This window comes from Electrophorus electricus, chromosome 11, assembly GCF_041902795.1.
Source record: "Electrophorus electricus isolate QZ-2024a chromosome 11, ASM4190279v1, whole genome shotgun sequence".
Lineage (NCBI taxonomy): Eukaryota > Metazoa > Chordata > Actinopteri > Gymnotiformes > Gymnotidae > Electrophorus > Electrophorus electricus.
Genome location: NC_137507.1, coordinates 10759831 through 10782302, shown reverse-complemented (window position 1 = coordinate 10782302; position 22472 = coordinate 10759831). Strand labels below are relative to the sequence as shown.

The 22472-nt window shown below is 39.3% G+C and overlaps 1 protein-coding gene and 1 pseudogene across 1 annotated transcript in view; both read right to left on the bottom strand.

Moving 5' to 3' along the window:
- Positions 1 to 2897: 2897 nt before the first annotated feature.
- Positions 2898 to 5839, bottom strand: LOC145659834 (scavenger receptor cysteine-rich type 1 protein M130-like; annotated as a pseudogene).
- Positions 5840 to 10016: 4177 nt separating this feature from the next.
- LOC118241743 (scavenger receptor cysteine-rich type 1 protein M130-like) overlaps positions 10017 to 22472 on the bottom strand; it is a 63612-nt gene continuing 51156 nt past the window's right edge. The window contains exons 10-25 of the mRNA XM_081723251.1: positions 20239 to 20544; positions 19093 to 19407; positions 18456 to 18770; positions 18015 to 18347; positions 17345 to 17674; positions 15620 to 15925; positions 15367 to 15438; positions 14729 to 15043; positions 14482 to 14541; positions 14235 to 14381; positions 14012 to 14119; positions 13487 to 13549; positions 11828 to 11914; positions 11669 to 11731; positions 11463 to 11525; positions 10017 to 11194 (exon numbers count right to left, since the gene is read on the bottom strand). Coding sequence (XP_081579377.1) covers positions 11145 to 11194; positions 11463 to 11525; positions 11669 to 11731; positions 11828 to 11914; positions 13487 to 13549; positions 14012 to 14119; positions 14235 to 14381; positions 14482 to 14541; positions 14729 to 15043; positions 15367 to 15438; positions 15620 to 15925; positions 17345 to 17674; positions 18015 to 18347; positions 18456 to 18770; positions 19093 to 19407; positions 20239 to 20544 — 2933 coding nt within the window. The 3' untranslated portion in view covers positions 10017 to 11144. The remainder of the gene's footprint in view (positions 11195 to 11462; positions 11526 to 11668; positions 11732 to 11827; positions 11915 to 13486; positions 13550 to 14011; positions 14120 to 14234; positions 14382 to 14481; positions 14542 to 14728; positions 15044 to 15366; positions 15439 to 15619; positions 15926 to 17344; positions 17675 to 18014; positions 18348 to 18455; positions 18771 to 19092; positions 19408 to 20238; positions 20545 to 22472) is intronic.

Here is a 22472-nt window from a genome sequence, read left to right as displayed (position 1 = left end):
AATAAAATGTAGCCTATTATCATTTATGACAACCAGCTCTGTTTAGTTTTAAGCCTTTGCATGATTCAAGGTACCAGACACATAATTTGTAGATTGTACTTAGACAGACGCAGCATTTGTAGGACAGTTAGACAGATGTAGATGGCACTGAACTCCAGTACTGTCTCAGTCATCTCCACTTGTATAAATATGGGTGCACTTGTTATATAAGTGAAGGGAGACTGTAGTTGATATATAAATAGGAGTCCTCTGTCATGCATTAACATTATTACATTTTCATCTTATATGAGCACTAATGTGACCATGTTTTCACTGTGCTGCCTGTGTTCTTGATTTGACACACTGACTCCACCATACAGGTGGAATGTAGTGGAGGACACAACAAGGGAAGCCGCTCACCATTTACACCTCCTACGTCCTGTCCAGCAGTGATGATGTCATCACTGTTCTCTGGTGTGTCCACTACACCAACAGGCAAAGATCAATTATGATGTTAAAATATAATGAATATATATATATATATATATATATATATATATATATATATATATATATATATATATATACACACAGCATTACAGTTTCTACATTTTAAAAAAATACTTATTTTCTGTAACATTTGGGTTTGTTCCAGCATCATTACAGTCTTCTGGTGTGGCCACTATACCAACATGAGAAGACATATGATACTGATATCAATAAAATGTGTGTTACATTACAACCTATTGTTCTGATTTAGTGCTTCCATTTGACATAAATGGCCACGTATTAAAATCTTACTTGCTGTAATGTTTGGGTTTAGTCCAGTGGTAATAACGTCATCATAGTTCTCTGTCATCTCCTCTGTTATAGAGGAGATATAGAGGAAAATACCAGTACATTAGCATTTATTTCATTAACTGCTTTCATGTATGAGGCTACAATGTTGTAACATTACAAGTCATACCTCTCACAACAGCAGCGTTCTGATCATCAGTAATGACATCATCATAATTCTCAGATACGTCCTGTACACCAAAACACAGATGTACCGACAAACAGATGTTACTGAGCTGGCGGCTCTTAAAGCAGAGAAAAGCTCCAAAAAAGTAGCACAGGCATCATTCATTTACAGATCATTTAATGATTCTCTTTTCTTTTTTATTGATTTATTTGTTTGGTTATTTATTAATTTTTATTTTATTTGTGATCTCAGATGTTTTTAATGATGACTGAATATAAAAGTGCTCCCCATACAAATTCATACTTGTATTCACACCAAACAAATGAACAGTTATGGGTTTGTAGTAAGAATGTTTGTTCTGTCTGACAGACAATCCCCAATACAGAACCACACCTGCTACAATATCAGGGCTGGGTCCAGCAGTGATGACATCATCGTAGTTCTCTGGTATGTCCTCTCTTTCTATGTCACCTAAGTTCAATAAAAGCAGACTGTCTTTAAAACAGTCCAGCCATCTTTTCATAGTTTGGTTTAAGGAAGTAGAATCACATGATCTGTTAATAAAGGAACTCACTTATGAGGTCACCGGTGGTGGTGACATCATCATAATACTCAGCCTGGTCCACAGTCACAGACTTTTCTGGAAAAAGATGATAACTTTGTTTTTTACACAACTTAAAACAAACTACTATAATAAGAATGATGTACAAACAGTCATTCTCTGATAGGTCTTTTGTAAACTACTGCATGTGACTCTGGTTAGAATATGGGGGAAGCACTTCTGCAAAACATCTTCTGATCTACAGATGAATAAAATGTTAACCAGTGCAGTAAATCAGACTCTGACACAAAGAAGCTCTCATTCATCTAACAAAAAGGAACACACACTACCAGACAGACTCATATGAGACAAAGTGGAAATCTAAAAGAACAAAAATATTTCATGCTAGGTAAAATTGTACATTTTCTGTAACCATTCATCACAGAATATTATAAATAAGGTTCAGCTAGGTGAGTTTTAATAATAAATTATTTTATTGCTTATCCATCATTCTAATATTTCTAAATGGGATCCAATTTGACACACACATGCAGTGGTCCTGTTACCTGAGACAAACGCCTGATCCACATCCTCATATCCTGAATGCTGGGATTCAGAAAGGACACTTCCTGTTAAAGGAGAGCAGAACAGTCATGTGACAGGTACAGAACACCAAATCAACCCCAAACTGACTCATGTGATCATAATCAACTGGGCTGGTTACAGGAAGATGGAAATAATAACACTGCAGGCAGTAGAGGGCAGCCTAAGACCCCACACCAGAAGACACACACACACACACACACACACACACACACACACACACATACTTAAGGAGGACTTGAAGAGGAGGGGGCCATGCCGTTACATTATATAATTTTCTTATTATTTGCGCAGCATAACAAATTACAAAGAATTTTGGAAATTAAATATTGTTTTGATCACTGGGCATGGATTCAGATGTGTTTGGTTATTAGATTATTTGGAAGAAACTTCTCAATTATAATATAAATATAATTCAGTAAGCCTCATTTAGAAGACTCCACAAACATCACCCACCCCTTCGGGTGGAGACACGGGTTCTTTTATCAAGTTCAAGTTTGGTTTATTCGTCACATACATAGTCATACACAGTATAACTCGCAGTGAAATGGTGGAGAGCGCTCTGTCCAAACTGAGGAAAAGAAAACAAGGGTGCATAGAGAAATATAGATATTCTCTATATGTGAAATATATATATATGCAAGATAAATATATATTCTATGTATGTACAAAATATATTTTATTGATGTATCTGCAGTCGATCTGCTCATAGACTGCCTCAGGCAGAGTCTTATGCCTCCTCTTAGAGATCACTGGGTGGAGACAGACAGAAACATGGTGTCACTTCAGTGTAACAGAAGACAGACAGACTCAAGGACTAATGATGTTCAGAGAATGTCCAGAAACTGGACTGTAGATGATGTGTGAATGTGTCCCATCTCTCCTGAGCACTCTGTTCTGGTAAACCAGCCCAGAGAGAAGCACTAAGGCCAGGAAGAGCAGCACTGCCAGTACCAGCAGGACCACTGTAGGGGTGGTGCACAGAACAGCTGCTGATGCAGTTTGTAGAGGACTGGATGTCTTCTGAACATCTGGAAAGAAAAATACACACCAACAACTCTTAAGAACAAGCAATAATGTTTCCACGGTCACTTATGAAAATGACCAAGAGACAAAGAGCGAACCTGTAAAGGTGGAGGTGCTTGTGGTTGTTCTGGGTGCAGTTGTAGGAGACACATAAGGGTCTGTCAATATAAAAGCAGAACACCCAGACATTCAAAATACATGTTCATGTTCTCCAAGAAGATGAGCAGAAATTAAGCACTAACCGATTTAACTCTCATTAGCCAAAATGACAATGAAAATAACCTTTTGCAGATTAGCAACGGGAGAAAAGACTTTTGCATGGAACTTGAAACACCAGAATCAAGCAAAATCCTCTGACCTGCACAGGTGACTCCAGCATCCTCTATGTGGGAGCAGTCAGTGTGTTTCTTCAGAGAATAACTGCAGTCCCACAGGTGAATCTCATCCCCTCTACACTTCACTCTGTTCAGCCAGATCACCCCTTCAGCAGCACCAAAGGCAGCACTGCCATCAGCCCTCAGTGCCTTCCCACAGCCCAGCTGTCTGCAGACCACCTCAGCATCCCTGATGTCCCACTGATCATCACAGATGGAGCCCCACACAGCGTTATGGTAAACCTCCAGCCTCCCAGAGCAGCTTCTCTCTGCTCCCCTCAGCCTGAGAGGCATGTGATCTACATCACACACACACACACAAATGAATAGGCATGGCAACAGTAATTAATGGCCTAATCATGCCAAAAACACATTGACTTTATAGTCAATTTATTTCCTTACTTGAGCACTGTCTCTGGTAGGAAGATGAGGAGCACTTCAGATGACTTCGCTGCACCTGAATATTTTCCTTTTCTGCAGTTGTGATAAGGTACTTCATTAATCATTGAGCTGTTATACTTAAAGCTTTGAATTTCCAGTGGTATTCAGTGTTGTTGCTATTTCAGCCAGTTTAATATTTTCTGGGCAAAGACATCAGTTAATTTCAAATCAATGAAAGGTTGTCCCTACCTGTGCAGGTAATGCGAGCCACATGCGAGCTGCATGTTTCTTTCCCCCAGGAGGAAGATGGGCAGTGCCACAGAGTGGAGTCATGTTTCCTGCATTTCAGATCATCCAGCCAGTCAGGAGATGATTCCACTCTTGGTTTGTCATTATTCTCTCTGCCAGATGTTCCGTAATTCAGCTCTTGACAGATTAAAGTTGCTATTTCTTCATCTAGTCTATTTTCACACACATTTCCCCAGGTTCTGTTGTAGAACACTTCCAGATTTCCTTCACAGCCCTCTGTAAGTCTGATCTCTTTAAACTCTGAGGGCAGAAGGAGAGTTTATGAAAAGATTAAATAACACTTGTTTAAACTTAGTGTTTTGTATGTTATAGGAATTGCTAATGTAATTCAATTTTAAATATTTTCTGTTACCACAAGAAGCTATACAAGCATTACTGCTTGTATAAACTAGTGCACATGCTGAATAACTTAACTACAAAGGGTGGAAACGCATCAATAACCGCAGCAGTCAGAACACTTTACCTGAACACACCACTCCTACATCCTCTTAATGTCCACACTCATCTTGTCCACAGAGTTGATATCTACAGTTCCACATGGAAATCTCGTTCCCCTCACACTGCACCTTATTCAGCCATATGGGCCCAGTTCCAGGACCAAACCAGGCTGGTATGTGGGCACTGAGGGCCACTCCACACTGCAGCTGCCTGCACACTACCTGGGCTTCCTCAATGTCCCATGAGTCATCACACACTGTCCCCCAAGAGCCACTGAGGAAAACCTCCAGCCTTCCTGCACAATCTCCCCCAGAACCAACCAGTCTGATGGAGCTGTGGCCTGAGTTAAACACACCTAAACACACACACACACACACACACACACACACACACGCACACACGCACGCACACAAAGAGACACATGGAATTGTTTATACCAAAATAATGATTCAGGTTCTTATTTTTGATACTAAGTGATAAATGTCATAAATCCTCACACAACAGGGATACATTTTAGAGCGTATTAGGTACCCATGTTTTGGGTTAATGTAACACATACCAGAGCAGGTGATTGACAGCTGTTCCCTGGAGCTGCAGGAGAGGTTGAGCAGTTTTGCACTGCTGCAGTTCCCCAGATGAGCTTCACTCCCAGAACAATTGAAACCCATCACACACATGTGGATGTGTTGATCAGGACTGGATGGAGAGGAGCTGGAGAAGTTCAACACAGAGCCACAACCCAGCTGTCTGCAGACCACTGAGGCCTCAGACACACTCCAGGAATCCAGGAGAACTCTCCTCCAGTCCTGACTCAAGTAAACCTCAACCTGCCCCTCACACTCCCTCCCTCCAGACAACCTCACTTGCCCCTCATGAAAGGCCTGAGAGGAACCTGAATTGGAATATAATTAAATCTGAAAATTAAAAAGGTTTTTATTTTAGCATGCAAAATATATTTAATGTTTTAAAACTTCAGTAATGTGGTGTACATGAGTGGAAGAGCTCACCACTGCAGATGACTCCAGCATCCTGTTTATGAGAACATGCTGGTCGACTCCATGATGAGATGGGACATTCTGACAGGTGTGTCTCATTCCCATGACAATCAAACACATCAGCCCTAATGCGGCCACTTCCCTCCCCAAACCAGTCCACCCCCAACACAGCCACAGCACTCCCACACTTCAGCTGCCCACAGAGGACACAAATATGAAAAAATAGCATATAATGCTATAAATAGTATATATACACAAATGTATAGACTAGCTCCAAAATACCAGTTATTGACTGGTATTTTTATTGATTATCTGTGTGATTAGATATTACTGTGTGTACACAAACCAGGGAGAAATGGTGGCATCTCCCATTAGCACTGAGAATGTGAAGGAGTGAAGGTCTGAAAGAGGGTTGAAGACGTTCAGTGTTGCTCTCTGTCCTGATGAAGGGGACTGAAGGGGCTCCTGAGCTCTACCAGTGTACTGTGCAGTGGGGGAGGGAGGGAGGAGCTCAGGAACTGAGTGCAGTTTCTCCTCCTCCTCCTCCTCCTCTCTGTCACAGCTTCACCCCACTACACACTCCACTTTCTACACCAGCTTATCCAGCCTGTTCAGATTGGTCATCACTACTGTCTCAACTAACTCTGATTCATTACAGAGTTGAGTCACATTTATAGTTTCTAATTTAGCAATTTGTTAATCTAAATTTATTTCTATAGCAATTTTCATAAACAGTGGCAATTCTAAGTATTTCACATAAAATATTACAATTATAAACAGTAACAATGATCAATCATAATCAATTATAAATAATAGATTTAAGCAGAACAAATTTAAAATCTAACTACTACTAAAAGAAATTAAAATGCTAAAAGATTTCAAATTAAACATTTAAAGAGCTGAGACAAAAACAAATAAAGACAGAATCAATTAAGAATGAAAAATCTAAAAGTACATTAATTACAAAATTAAAATTTTACTTAATTACAAAATTAAGTACAAAATTAATTTAAACATTTTAAATTAAATTCAAAAGTACTGTGTACTAATCTGAGTTAAAATCTTAAAAGTAAAGGGGTTTTGTACAGACTTAAAAGTATCTAGTATCAGGGCTCGTCTAATACTCTGTGTCTACTGGCTCCTTTAAGAAGAGTATAATTGCTAAACACTGCCTCTCCATGATTAGTCTTTACCTTAGGCAGGACTAACTGACTAGTTCCTACTGATCTGAGAATGTTTGTATAATTGAGTGTGTACTTACCAGCAGTAGTGAGTGAGACTGTGGACATCAGAAGAATTAAAGTCAGACAGCTGTCCATCTCCCTCTGCCCTGCACACACTCTGTTCAACTCAATAGGAAACACAAGCTTCACCTCCACCACCCCAGAGAGACTGAAGAAACTGAAGGAAGGAACTCAGCCCTCTAGAGAGAGAGAGAGAGAGAGAGAGAGAGAGAGAGAGAGAGAGAGAGAGAGAGAGAGAGCTCCTCACAGCTGCCAATCACACTCACTGTTACCTTATTAGACAGAGAAGGGCAAATCTTCAAAGATCCTTCAGTGACAAATCAGAGGATGCATGTTTGACTTACTCCATATATATCAAAAGAACGTCAGCGCGGATGAACAGAACTCCACCTCCCATCTATAGAGGCGTCTGATTGAGGAGAGTGTGGTGAGAAAGTCACCAGCATACAGGAGACTGATTTCAGAGAGAGGAAGCACTCAGTGTAGATTCAGCTTTAATGCCACCTGCACAGAGCTGATCTAAACACTGATTAATAACTGCCAAAGGAAAACAATCAAGTCTATTTTTAGGTTAGAATAAAATACAAAAAAAAAAATTATATTATCACTCAGATTAAACTAGTGTTCAGAATAATCTAAAATAGATCCAATACTTGTTGAAATGAAAATTATTTTAAAAGCCTTGTCTGAGAAACACAAGACTTTGTTTTTAATTACCTGGTCACACAGAAAGTATAAAGTATAAAGATTGTGGAAGAGAAAAATAGAAAATTGTAATTTTTATCACAATTTAAAATGTGTAATTAATTTACCAGTTATGTAAACTGTTCAACACTTAATCCTAACCAATCCATTACAAAAAGCATGGTGAATTTTCATATTTAGTGCACAAGATGGCAGTAAAGGATTATACATTCTGCAACTGTGACTTACATGTCACTCAACAGCTGATGTCTTGACTTCTGCGTTCTCCCATGCAACTGGAAATATAAAAGAGAAACTTAAAATATTTTGATCACATTTCAGTCTTTTTTAATGTATCTTCACTTTAACATATAACACAGAATAATAACTATCAAGAAAGTCAATAAAATAAAAATTAATAATAATCATCTAGTTATCAATAACATGAAAATTAGGGGAAGCAGCATGTAATGGGTTTTATTCTCAGGTGATGTGCAATATTTTTTCATTACTTCAATGCAATAATAACAACAACAACAATAAAAACCTTACATTTTAGAAATATAAATTGTAAAATCCTGTCTATGACAGTTATGTGGAAGGAAAAAAAGCAGTGTAATGAATGAACAGTTTAATTTTTATGGCACTTGTCTTATATAATCCTTATCATGAATGACTGGAGGCCTTGCAAAAAGCAGCAACAATCAAACTTCTGTTAATATCAGAAGTTCCTGGAGTAAAATCTTAGAATAAAATGGTAAAAATCTTTTTTCCCCTTAACATGCCTGCATGCTGAGAAAAGGTGTAGAGAAAAAGAGCTGTTATGGTCGCAGAGAGGGAGCGAGGTGTGAGTGCAGTTGAGAAGAGTTTTTATTCTCCACTGCAAGAAAGACAAAAAGAAACAGTGTCGTGCTGGGTACATATGTAGTTGTAGTCAGGGAGAAATTAATCAAATGGTTCAATCAGGGATAATTAAATCAAATCTCTAAGACCCCAGAGGGAGGACAAGGTCTTCCTCTGAACCTCACGGCTGGTGATGCCACAGTCATGCTCTGAGAAGCTGCTCTGTAACAAAAGCTGAAGAACTCGAACCCAAAGCCAACCTCTGATCATGGGACCAGCTCTCTGGATTAGCAGCCAGAGTACCAATTTAACCATCCTAAGTGACGGTCTCCATCACACCATTCTCCCCTTTGGATAGTGACAGTCTCTGTTGCAATGCCTTCACCTCTGGGGAGTGCCTCTGCACATGACACTGTCCATGTGTCCCTCTGCACACAACTGCCCTTTCCATCAGGGCCACACCCGTGACCTTCATCAGGGGTCCTCACACTGGGCTTGACCATCCCTTTACAGCAGGTGTGGGTTCATCAACCTGGAGCACACTCCCAATGGCCTCACTGCCATCCCACGTACAAAAGCTGAAGGCAGCCACCCTAACCAGGACTGAAAGGAAGTAAACATGAGCCCTGACCACTGGACCAAATGGCCAGCTCGCTGAAATAGCAGCCAGAGCACCCGATTAACATTCCTAAGTGACAGTATCTATCACATGCTCCAAATATTAATTCCTCACTAATAAAATTTCAAGTAAAGAATCAAAATTGAAAAATCTCATTTTCCTAAGGGGCCTGGTGTAAACTTGGGCCTTGTCAAGTTACTCACATGATGGCTCTCAGATAAGGTCATTGCAAGAGGAAGACCTAGACATTTCCAAAGTGGTGGCCATCCAGACATGCCAGTAGTTGCTTCAGCCCCTTCTCCCTCATACATGGACGTGAAGCACAGGTTCCTGCAGATGTGCTTGTGCCCTCCCGAATCCTGAAGCCTGCAGGCTTTGAGTCTCATGCACAGTTTGTGTCGTCTCTTGTAGAGTAGCTAGAGACGGCATTCACTGCTGCCAGAGTGAACATGGCCAAGGCTCAGGAGAAACAGAAGCTGTTTCATGGCGTGAGTATTCAGCATTGTGTGCCTGTGAGTAGATGACTTGGTGTGGCTCAATAAGCCCACAGAGAGCCGTATGGTGCTGGGACCTCACTGGAGAAGCCCCTATCAGGTGCTGATTTCTGGTGGAAAAGTGGGATTGACATACTGCATTGTCATACCCCTGGACCTAGGTGAACAGTCCCAAGTGGTTCACCACTTAGACTACAATCATATACCTTACCTCTGCCATCTTAGTGTGGGACTCCCTAATTTATACTTCTCCAGTGGATCGGAACAGTATTCCCAAATACATACTGTGCCATGCATGGAAACAGCTTACAGAGGATACATAAGTTCTTATTTTAGCATTTCAAACCCCTAAGCATAGTGGTCTGTGAGACACCTAGAATAATGTAAAAATGTTTGGACTCCACAGAAGCAGCCAAAGTTTTCCACTGATGTAAGATACCCATACCAGTATATTGCTCACTTGCTGCATTGCATTACATTGATCAGTCATAATGTAACACAGAGCAAGGCAAGACAGGATGCAAACACAAGAAGAGCAAGCTTTATTTAGGACAAATCCAAACTTATTATCCATGCAACAGTTAATGGTTGAGTAACCGGAAGAGAGGGAAACAAAACCAGAAAACAACTACACAAAGCATAAAAAAAACATGATAAACTATGGAAACACAGAATTCATGCTGGGAATTTACAATTACCAACAAACTAAGTCAGGAAGACACAGGATATAAATATATAACTAGACTGGGGAAGATGAAACACAGGTTCAGACAAGGAAGGGTGGGTGGTAAAAACTGGGGACCAAAACAAGAACAAACAAAACTTTTTTATAATGGTGCTGTATGTCAGAAGGGGTAAGTTCCTCATTCAAAGCACTGTCCACTCTGTTTCTCTCTCTTAAAAGCTGAAATCATGTTACACTAAAACTGCCTATTAATCATGAAATATTTTAAGAGTTGCTCATATATAAATTAGGCTACACAGCACTTACCTATACCAGTAATTACATACCAGAAATAAAGCAGAATGATCATTTTTGCCACCCACCAACTGACAATATTTATTATTATTTTAACTTTCAAACTTGAACATTTTAAATATATAAACAAAACTAACTATAAATGAAAAGGGATCATTTTACAGAAAACATCAGTGGATTATTTATTAATTGCTCTTTAGTTTGGTCATTAACTTGCTTGTTAAAAAACATGTTGAGAATTGAATCATTCAAAATGCTTTCAAGGTGTTGTACATTTATCTGATGCTTTTATCCAAAGCAGCTCCCAAATATGACTAAGTATAATTTGAGCAATTGATGATTAATGGGACTTGCTCAGGGGTCCAACAGTGGCAGCTTGGCAGTGGTGGTGCTTAATCAAGTACCCTAACCACTGAGATGTGTCCATAAATGTTTCTAAATTTTGATTATATAACAACATTGAAAGAACATTGTGAAAGGAAGTTTAGTGACTAGGAGATTTTTTACCCACAAGCTGTTCATACACTATTTGAGATGTGGGTATCTGAAAAATAGCCAATTTCAAACCATTCATGTTCACATCATATTTGATTTGTGAAAAGATTAAAAAAAATGTTATTTAAACACAAAATTTTCTGAATTCAAAGAAATTCAAATGTTTTCTGAAGTTTTCAGAAAAGGTTTCCATCTTCCTGCAGCTTCTGTATCCTGTACTCATGATCTGTAAAAAGTGCAAAATTAAACATTTTGCTGCTTGAAATATATTGTTTATCTTGTTTTAATACACATTGGAGCAGCTTCTATAAACAGCTCCAAGAAAGGTAAGATAGGCACTTGTTATGTCCATAAACATAAAGTTCAGCTCATGTTACTCACTAAATGAAAAAATTAATGAACAAATTCTCGTTTTATTTGACACACTGACTCCACCCTCCCCACTCACATACAAGTGGAATGTAGTAGAGAACACAACAAGGGAAGCCACTCACCATTTACACCTCCTACATCCTGTCCAGCATTGATGACGTCATCACTGTTCTCTGGTGTGTCCACTACACCAACAGGCAAAGATCAGTTATGTCAAAACATAATAAAACCCATATATTAACAGCCTAATTTCACTTTAAAATAAATGTTCTACAATGAAAACATACTTACTCACTAAAATGCTTTCATTTTTTTCACAAATTCCTACCTGCTATAATGTTGAGGTTTAGTCCAGTGCTAATAACATCATCATAGTTCTCTGTCATCTCCTCTGTCAAAAGGTGGAAGTAGATACAATTGCATTAGCATGTACTTCAACACTGATTGATTTTTTAAATATTTGAGGTTACAATTTTAAAAGTCACACCTGTCACAACAGCAGAGTCCTGATCAGCAGTAATGACATCATCATAATTCTCAGCTACGTCCTCTACACCAGGGCCATGCAGAGACTCTGAAAGGAGCAGGTGCACCAAGTTAACAAGGTGCACAAGTATCAAGATATTCAAAGACCAGCTACACCATCACCTGCTGATCAAACTGCAGCTCTTTTTAATCAGGCTTATAACAGCTGCACTGCATTTCACTGCTTCTGTCCTTAGCTTTTTTAGTTTAAGAATTATAAATATTTAAAATATTGAACAATGAAAGACAATCGGGTGCTAATAAGCAGCAAAGTCAACTATGAAAGACAATCAGGTTTTGAATAAAAGAGTTGCAAAGCTAGACAACATGATGCGACAGAATGGAAAGCATGTTATTGCTAAACACATCCATGTCCAAACTAGCAAACAATCAAAGACAGAGATCTTTGACACAATGAGCCAACATGAATGCCATTTAAATTCTGAATTTTTAATTTTGTTAAACAAAACTCATCTCCGCTTTTCTAATTGTATCACACATGTAGGGCCAATAAATTGTGGCTGCAACATGGCATATCACGTGATGTAAACACACAGATAACCAAGGTATTTTAGGCTATTTATAGTTACATTATTATTCATTGAAACATCTTCTCTCCAACACCAATCAAACAAATAAATAAACCTATTTTAAAAAAGTGTAAAATTACTCTTTTGAACAGAACGTTTTGATGATGTCAGAATATAAAAATGCTCCCTATACATATTTATACTTGTAAGTATCCCAAACCACTGAACAGATATGTTTTTGTAATGAGAATATTTAATGTTTTTTTCTGACTGGCTGGGGCTGGGCTGTTGGCTAGGCCATCTTCAGCCACCAGAGGGAAGCATAGAGACGCCTCACAGTAATCAGAGGCAATCAGCCACACCTGTCATCCAGCCCACAGCCTCACTCCTCCCTGGTGCTCAGTTTTTGTTCAGAGTTCTGGTGAGTGATAAAGCCTGTAATCCAGGTAGAGATGTCAAGGGCTGTCTGCTGATTCCTATTTCCTTCTTGCTCAAGTTATCCTTCCTTGGTTGGGAAAGCTATTTTGAGCAGTTTAAGTTTTACTTTTTCTCTCCCTGTTTGAATATGTCAGCTCCTTCTCCTCACATCCTTAGCTGTTTAGGTTCTTCATGCACTCTTGCTGGTGTGCTGGTAGCATCCTGGCTTGGTCAACATGAGAGTGGTTGTTTGGTAGCTGGTTCACTGTATTCAGGAATGAGGGTTCAGGTTGTATCAACCCATCAAACTAACAGAAAATCTTCAATATGGAGACACACCTGCTACAATACCAGCATTTTATCCAGCAGTGGTGACATCATCATAGTTTTCTTGTGTGCCATCTCTTACCATATCAATTAACTTTAATTTTTGGCTCAATTTAAATAATTTAAACTATTCTTGTCATTTGCAACTTTGTATTTAATGTATAACAACTGAGAATTAATTTTTTTTTCCTAAATGTGCAAAATAAAGAAAGCGCCAGCAACACCATTGTTATGGGTTTGATTCCCAAGGACGCACATACTGATAAATGTGGTAAGGTTCCTCTGGTTAAGAGGGTCAGGTAAATAAGGGATTACTGTGTTAAGAGGTAAATGAGTTTGACTGTTACCTGAGAGAAGCTCCTGATCCACATCCTCATATCCTGAATGCTGGGCTTCAGAAAGGACACTTCCTGTTAGAGGAGCGCAGAACAGTCATATGACAGGTACAGAACACCAAATCAACCACAAACCTCTGACTTAGGTGGCTCATAGTCAACTGGATTGATTTCAGGAAGACAGAAATAATATGCAATGCAGCAAGTAAATCAGACACCACACTAACACACAAAACACATGCAAACACACAAACTCCCTCTCTGTCATTATATAGTACTCATTACAATTAGCACAATGTCTAAATTCATTCAAAGGTTTTTTATCTTTAATACAGATGTATCAACAGGAAAGGCATTTGGAAAATATCCAACATTATATCAATCACAGAGCGTGCATTGAGGTGTTCTGCATTTGACCATTTAATATTTTCCAAATGCCTTTCCTGTTGATACATGTGTATTAAAGATCTAAAAATCTCAAAATCTCAAAAATATAATTCACCAAGCTTCATGTTAAACACTACACATCCTACTCACCCCTTTGAGCAGAGTTATTGGTTCTTTTAATGATGAGTCTGTGGTTGATCTCCTCATAGACTGCATTAGATAGAACATTGAACCTGGGGGTGTAACGACTAAAGAGCACTGGGTGGAGACAGACACAAACATGGTGTCACATCAGAGTAAAAGAAGACAGACAGATTGAAGGACTAACGATGTTCAGAGGCTAGACTGTAGATGACTTGTGAATGTGTCCCACCTCTACTGAGCACTCTGTTCTGGTAAACCAGCCCAGAGAGAAGCACTAAGACCAGGAAGAGCAGCACTCCCAGGAGAACCACTGAAAGGAGGGACAGAGCAGCTGCTGGTGGAGTTTGTGGGCAACTGGCTGTTGTCCTCTGACCAACTGCACAAAGAAATAAACAATAAAACTTTGTAGAACATGGAATGATGTGTTCAGAAACATTTAGATAAACAAAAAACCAAGACAAAACAAACTAGTGAACCTGTGGTGCTGGAGTTTCTGGTGGTTGTTCTGGAGCTAGTGGTGGGGGGCAAAGGTTGCTCTGTAAATAGAGAAGCACAACATTTAGACATACACAAAACACATGTACACACTCTTCCAGATTTTTGGCAGTGCCGTGTTCACACTCTCACTAGCAATTAACAGCAATTCTGAATCACATGGAAATTAATTCTGGGGGGAAAAAAAATTACAATCAGAAATCCTAGACTCCCCCATGTACTTCTGACCTGCACAGGTGACTCCAGCATCCTCTTTGTGGGAGCAGTCAGTGTGATTCTTCAGTGAATAACTGCAGTCCCACAGGTGAATCTCATCCCCTCTACACTTCACTCTATTCAGCCAGATCACCCCTTCACCAGCACCAAAGGCAGCACTCCCATCAGCCCTCAGTGCCTTCCCACAGCCCAGCTGTCTGCAGACCACCTCAGCATCACTGATGTCCCACTGATCATCACAGATGGAGCCCCACGCAGCGTTATGATAAATCTCCAGCCTCCCAGAGCAGCTTCCCTCTGGTCCACTCAGCCTGAGAGGCAGGTGATCTACCTCACACACACACACACACACACACACACACACACACACACACACACACACACACACACACACACACACACACACAAACACACACATACACACACCCCCAAAAAAAACATGAGAAGGAAAAGTCATGCTGAGAACTCTAGCTACGGAAATCATAACAGATCAGTAATCCATATAGTAAGTGATGGATTTGTACTGTCATTTGAACATGTCAGATTCACAGACTTATTGATCATGGTGAGGAGAGGACTGACACTTGTAGCATTTGTAATTAATGCTCTCCTGAGTCAAATGTGGACCTTCTTTGTGTGAGAGTCCTTACTGGAGCACTGGCTCTGGGAGGAAGAGGAGGAGCATTTCACATGACTTTGCTGCACATGATCATTTCTCTCTCCTGTGTGTAGAGCAAGACAGAGATTGAACTTCCAAGAGCATCCAGTACTGTAGCCATGTTAGTCAGATATATTTCGTAATCTACATAGCATTGAATGGATAGAGAACAAATCTACACAGTTTGCTCATCAGTATGGAAAAGTATATAAAACTAGTACAAACTGGAATGAGAATCTGCCTACCAGAACAAGTAATGTGAGCCACCTCAATGTGATTATCACAGTCATTCTGTCCCCAGGGTTCAGATGGGCAGTGCCACAGAGTGGAGTCATGCTTCCTACATTTCACCTGATCCAGCCAGTTAGGAGATGATTCAACTCTTGCTCTGGATGGGGACTCATTGCCTGTTCTTCCACAGTTCAGCTCTCGACAGACCAAACTTACTGTTTTTTCATTCATCCCATTCACACAAACATTCCCCCAGGTTCCATTATAGAAAAATTCCAGATTCCCTTCACACCCCTCACTGAGTCTCATTTCTTTGAATTCTGGTGAAAGTAGAGAAAGATGAAAACTATTAAATGAATTAATGAACACTTTATTGTCATCATATTTAGTACAACAAAATTTGGTGATGTACTCTCAACATGAACCAGATTAACTATTAGCAATAATTAATTTAAAAAAAACTATTAGCAATATTTCATTCAGTTAAAAATGTAATCTTTTCCAAACTCACGTGGCTAACACTTTCAATCAGAGCTAGGTCCTTTCAGTATCTCTGTTATTAGGACCTTGCAATAGAACTTGGCCTATGTGAGTATTTAATTGCCACCCAGAAGACAAGATGTTGCATATGTCAAGGGTAGCTATGTAGTAACAATGTAATAACATAATAAAACAATAATAACTGTGTAACAAAGCAGTTATAATTATACAGTATATTATACAATATAATTATACAGTTATAATCATTGTGATTATTTGATCTGCCCATGATCATTTGACACACTTTTTTCTCACATATTGGCCAATCATGTGTTTTAGTTTCAACATATAAAATGTGAATTTGGTGTGTATGTGTCTGTAAGGCTCAAGCAGTTAAATGATGTTCAAGAGTGAGTTTCCTTGTTTATAGTGAAGAGTTTGGCATTATATTCCACAGCTCAGTTATACCGGTAATACTTTGATGCCTGATTTCAGTCTGTTCAGTCCATCTTAGCACTGCTCTGCATTCAGTCCAAACAGTTGATATGTCTTATTCATTACATCATTATTTCTATCATTATATTAATTTTCTCTCATATTTGTCAAGGCAATCAATTTAGAACTATTTAAAGTACATCTAAACATTGTCACAGATGGACCACCTGTTCTTCACGCAGTAAACTAAATGGTGATTCAGGTATTTCCTAGGGAACCCCAAATGATCTACCTTTGTATTCCCTACACACTAATCATGTGATGTGGGTCATGTGGACTGTATTTGATTATATCCCTTCATTCAGAATGCACAGCAACATCATCATGTAGAAAATAATCTTTTTGTTTCTCTTGACATCTGGGCAATGAGACAGTTCCTTTGTTGCTAATGTGGATAAACTACAGAAAAGCCACTTAAACTTATTTGTATGTGCCAGTATACCATGTTCATTAGGTAAGTTGTAGGTTATAGGTTAAGTTGTAGCCTAAGTTCATTGTTACAGTGTTATCAGGCTTACTTTAGTGGAACAAAAATATTTAAACCATTATTCGAATATTTTATATAAAATTAAAACAAAATACTTTATGATTGTGACAGACCTAAATTCATTACTATTCTTCTTCTTCTTCTTCTTCTTATTATTATTATTATTATTATTATTATTATTATTATTATTATTATTATAATTACTATACACTTTAGTGTATACTATACACTTTGAAGCTCAATCAGATACATCAGTCTAAAAGTTAGCACACTTTACCTGAACACACCACTCCTACATCCTCTTGATGTCCACACTCATCTTCTCCACAGAGCTGATACCTACAGTCCCACATGGACGTCTCGCTCCCGTCACACTGCACCTCATTCAGCCATATGGGTCCAGTTCCAGGACCAAACCAGGCTGGTACGTGGGTACTGAGGGCCACTCCACACTGCAGCTGCCTGCACACCACCTGGGCATCCTCAATATCCCATGAGTCATCACACACTGTCCCCCAAGAGCCGTTGAGGAAAACCTCCAGTCTTCCTGCACAATCTCCACCAGAACCAACCAGTCTGATGGAGCTGTGGCCTGAGTTAAACACACCTAAACACACACACACACACAAACACACTGTGTATACATATGCAATCTTAAGTGTACAAGATAGTTCAGACAGTTGAACCTCTCTGGTTTTGTTAATACTTGGAATTGTTTTACCAAAATCATGAATTTATTATTTTTGCTGCTGTGAAATAAAAATAGTAAATTATCACATAATTCGGGTGTAGTTTAATGTAGATTAGGTGTCCATGTTATTATGTTATCAATTATTAGTAATATTAAAATTGTAAACCACTTTTTTAGGGTAATGTAGTGCATATTAGGTACCTCTGTTAATAATATTGTTAACAATTAGCTATTTTTAGGTTAATGTAACACTTACCAGAGCAGGTGATTGACAGCTGTTCCCTGGAGCTGCAGGACAGGTTGAGGAGGTTTGCACTGCTGCAGTTCCCCAGATGAGCTTCACTCCCAGAACAATTGAAACCCATCATACACATGTGGCTGTGTTGTTCAGGGCTGGATGGAGAGGAGCTGGAGAAGTTCAACACAGAACCACAACCCAGCTGTCTGCAGATCACTGAGGCCTCAGACACACTCCGGGAGTCCAGGAGAACTCTCCTCCAGTCCTGGATGAAGTAAACCTCAACCTGCCCCTCACACTCCCTCCCTCCAGACAACTGCACTCGCCCCTCATGAAAGGCCTGAGAGGAACCTGAATGGGAATATAATTAAACATGTAAATGAGTAAGCTATTTATTTTTTAATGAAAACTTTGGTTTTGTACATCAATAATGTGGTGTACATGAGTGGAGGAGCTCACCACTGCAGATGACTCCAGCATCCTGTTTATGAGAGCATGCTGCATGACTCCATGATGAGATGGGACATTCTGACAGGTGTGTCTCATTCCCATGACAATCAAACATATCAGCCCAGATGTGGCCACTCCCCTCCCCAAACCAGTCCGCCCCCAACACAGCCACAGCACTCCCACACTTCAGCTGTTCACAGAAGACACTGGCAGCTCTGTTATCCCAGCTATCACCACAAACTGAGCCCCAGTCACTGAGGTACTGGAGCTCCACTCGACCAGAACAGGAGTCCCAGCCGTTAACCAGACGTGCCGCTGTGTATCCTGAACAAACAACTGTCATCTTAGTGCAACAGCATTCAATTCATATTTATTGTCATTATACATGTATGTAAATACTGATATCTTAGTGTGACAGCATTCAGTTGTAAAAGATTCACACACACACACACACACACACACACACAGACACACACACACACACACACACACACACACACACACACACACACACATATATATATATATATATATATATATATATATATATATATATATATATATATATATATATATATATATATATATATAAAGGTACAGTATTAACCATATTACATATGTAAAGATGTAAATAATTATACTTAACCTGAACATATTAGTCCAACATCATTATCATGGGAACAGTTGTATCTGAGTGAAGATATTGTTGGACAGGAGTAAATCTCAGATTCGTTGCCTCTACACTGAAGCTCCTCTGTCCACACCTGGCCCTCCCCTCTGCCAAAAGCAGCTGCTCCCAGCACCTCCACAGGACACCCACAGCCCAACTCTCTACACACAACCTCTGCATCCTGCTGGTCAAAGTCATCATCACACACTGTGGTCCAGGTCTTCCCACGAAGCACCTCCACTCTCCCAGAGCACAGGTGAGGGCCGTCAGTAAGTCTAGACTTCCTGTGAGCTGTGCAATTAAATTATTTTAATTATTATACTGAACAGAGCACACAAGTGTTATACTTTAAAAATCATTTTAGGTAATAATAATATTAGATTTATTGTTTAGAATTAATATACAGTCCATCTCTTAATACACAGCACTTTCACCCTGCCTCCCGCGAGTCACGTGGTTTGGCCCACCACGTACAGTGGGAGGGCTGTTTTGTTTGTAACCACACTTGCACACACCTGCACCTCATTTGTCTAAATGTATATAAACCTGTGGCAGAGTGTGCAGAGTGTTGGTCATTGTTGACATAGCATGTTAATGTTCTTTTCGTCATTGTTAAAACATTTGCATGTTCATCGTGTTTGTTTATTGTCTATTGTTTCATGTTTATATTTATCGTTTGTAATACGTGTAAGTGCCGTTGTCGTTTATGTAAATAAACGTACGTCCCAGACGTTGGAGTCTGTATGTCCTACCCCTGGCCCTGCAGCACTCGGGCCACCACGCGTTACACTAGTCAGCATCATATTGTCTTGGATCACTTTAATGACCATGAATCACTTCTCCTTTCCACAGGACAGGTGATGGAAGCATTTCTGAATGCTGGTCTTCTTCTTTTCTCTTTAATCCCGCACGTTTGCATTAGAGATACAGTATCTCTAGTAATTGTCTGATTTTTGGAAATTATTTGTATGGGTAAATATTACAAATAATTTCTTTACTGAACTAGATTGCTCAATAATATTTGATAAAATGTAAGACTCAAGTGCAACATGCTCAAAATCTAATTAAAAAATAAGTTGGTAGGATGATTACATTTTTTTTAAATTATTAACTGCATCTTACCGGAGCACCTCACTCCAACATCCTCATCATGACCACAGATACTGACCCCCCACTCTTCTGATTCACAGTTCTGCAGTGTATGCTCTGTTCCATTACAGATATAACTCATCCAGATTGGTCCTGATCCTGGTCCAAAGTGAGCATTACCCAGTACATCTACAGCCTCCCCACAGTCCAGCTCTCTGCACACCACTGCAGCATGTGTCATTTCCCAGTAATCGTCACACACTGTTCCCCACTGTCCTTCATGAAGAACCTCCACTCTCCCAGCACAGCGACTGATTCCACCCACCAGCCTCACACTGTCTGTTAAAGGAGACAGAAGAGAGGGGGATTCAGGGTGTTGGAATACCTGGAGCAGCATCTAGAGGAAGGATCAATAGACTTATAATTTAATTTATCTGGTTTACCTCATATAAGAAAAGAGAAGATGATAAGACAAACTTTATTTATTCCCAAAAGTAGCAAGTGTGGCACAATAACAGAGAAATAAAGAAAGAAAGTAAAAATAAAATAAATGAATAAATATGCAAAGAAATTAAAAAAAAAAAGAATATATAAAACTATCTGAAAGGTATATTTAAACATGTTTACCAATACATTAGATGAAAAGACCAGTTATTGCCCTTCATTGACTGTACAAGTAATGAACAGTGTGAACAACTTGAGTGAGTAACTTAGAACTGTACTTCAGGAGGCACAGGTGACATACTGGCAATAAAACTATTGCAGACTAGGGATGGAGCAATATATTATTTTAATAATCTAGTATTCTATCAATTACTTCATCAATTAATCGAGAACTCATATAAGAAATAAGTTTGCTTAATTAAAGAGCCATAGTAAATACACAAAGGAGAAAATATGACAGGTCTCTCAAAATGAAGGACTAACTGGTTTCTATTTTAGAAAAATCAACATTTTTATTGCTTACATTACATGCAGTATTTGTCAAATCTAAACCTACTTTAGTGTATTTAAGTGCCATATTACATTCTGGATTTTGAATAAAACATTTTCTGAAATGCAAAAACAAATAAGTAAATAAAAATTATTTTAAATTATTTTAAGAGGCGCCTTTTTTTTCTTTTTTTTTTCTTTTTTTTTTCAAGATTTGGTGTCGTTTGTGAGCGGAAGAGTCGTTGGTGTAGCGATGCTAATTGATGGTTGATATCAATGGCAAACACAAAATATTTTGGTTTTACACACAAAAATATAAACCGGATAAGACGAAGCAATTTGCCATTTGCTACTTTCCCTAACCTTTACATGCGCTCAGTGGGCCTCTAGATTTGTGTGAAAGCAGAAATAGTTTTTGAAAACAGTAACTAGATTTCTCAGAACACCAGTTTATTACTTCCCCAGGGCACAATAGGTGATTCCCTGACGGCGTATTTGTTCCTTCACACAGTTCAGTCATTCGCTCGAAGTACAACTGTATGTAACGTAACTTGCTGCAGTCCTTTTATTATAATGCCGACTACATAGATCCAAAAATGTAAAATTCGAAGCCTCTGCCAATAAATCACTCGGGTACAATTCAACAGTATCAACTTTGCCAGCGAACCTTCCGTAAAATAACACCCGAATCCCGCCCGATCACCCTGCTGCGTGAATCTCTCCTGTCTCTACAGTGACGACCCAAGCGTGATGGCAGTGCTGGGACTGGCTAGACTCCATGTCTGCTTTTAATTCAACATAATCATCTGTCAGCAGTAGAAGTAATACAATATTACCTTGCTTTATTACTGTTTTGATATTCGGACATATTTTTGTTGTTAGCGAGTCTAGTATTTTGCATCAATGATTTTTAGTAATCGACTTAGCCTAGTTTCTCGAGGAATCGTTTCAGCCCTATTGCAGACCCCAGTGTTATTACATTTAAGTGTATACAAGAAGAAATGGTGGCATCTCCCATTAGCACTGATAATGTGAAGGAGTGAAGGTCTGAAAGAGGGTTGAAGACGTTCAGTGTTGCTCTCTGTCCTGATGAAGGGGACTGAAGGAGCTCCTGAGCTCTACCAGTGTACTGTGCAGTGGGGGAGGGAGGGAGGAGCTCAGGAACTGAGTGCAGTTTCTCCTCCTCCTCCTCCTCCTCCTCCTCCTCTCTGTCACAGCCTGTGGAGAGTCCAGGCTTCACCTCACTACACACTCCACTTTCTACACCAGCATATCCAGCCTGTTCATACTGGTGATCGCTACTGTCTCAACTAACTGATTCATTACAGAGTTGA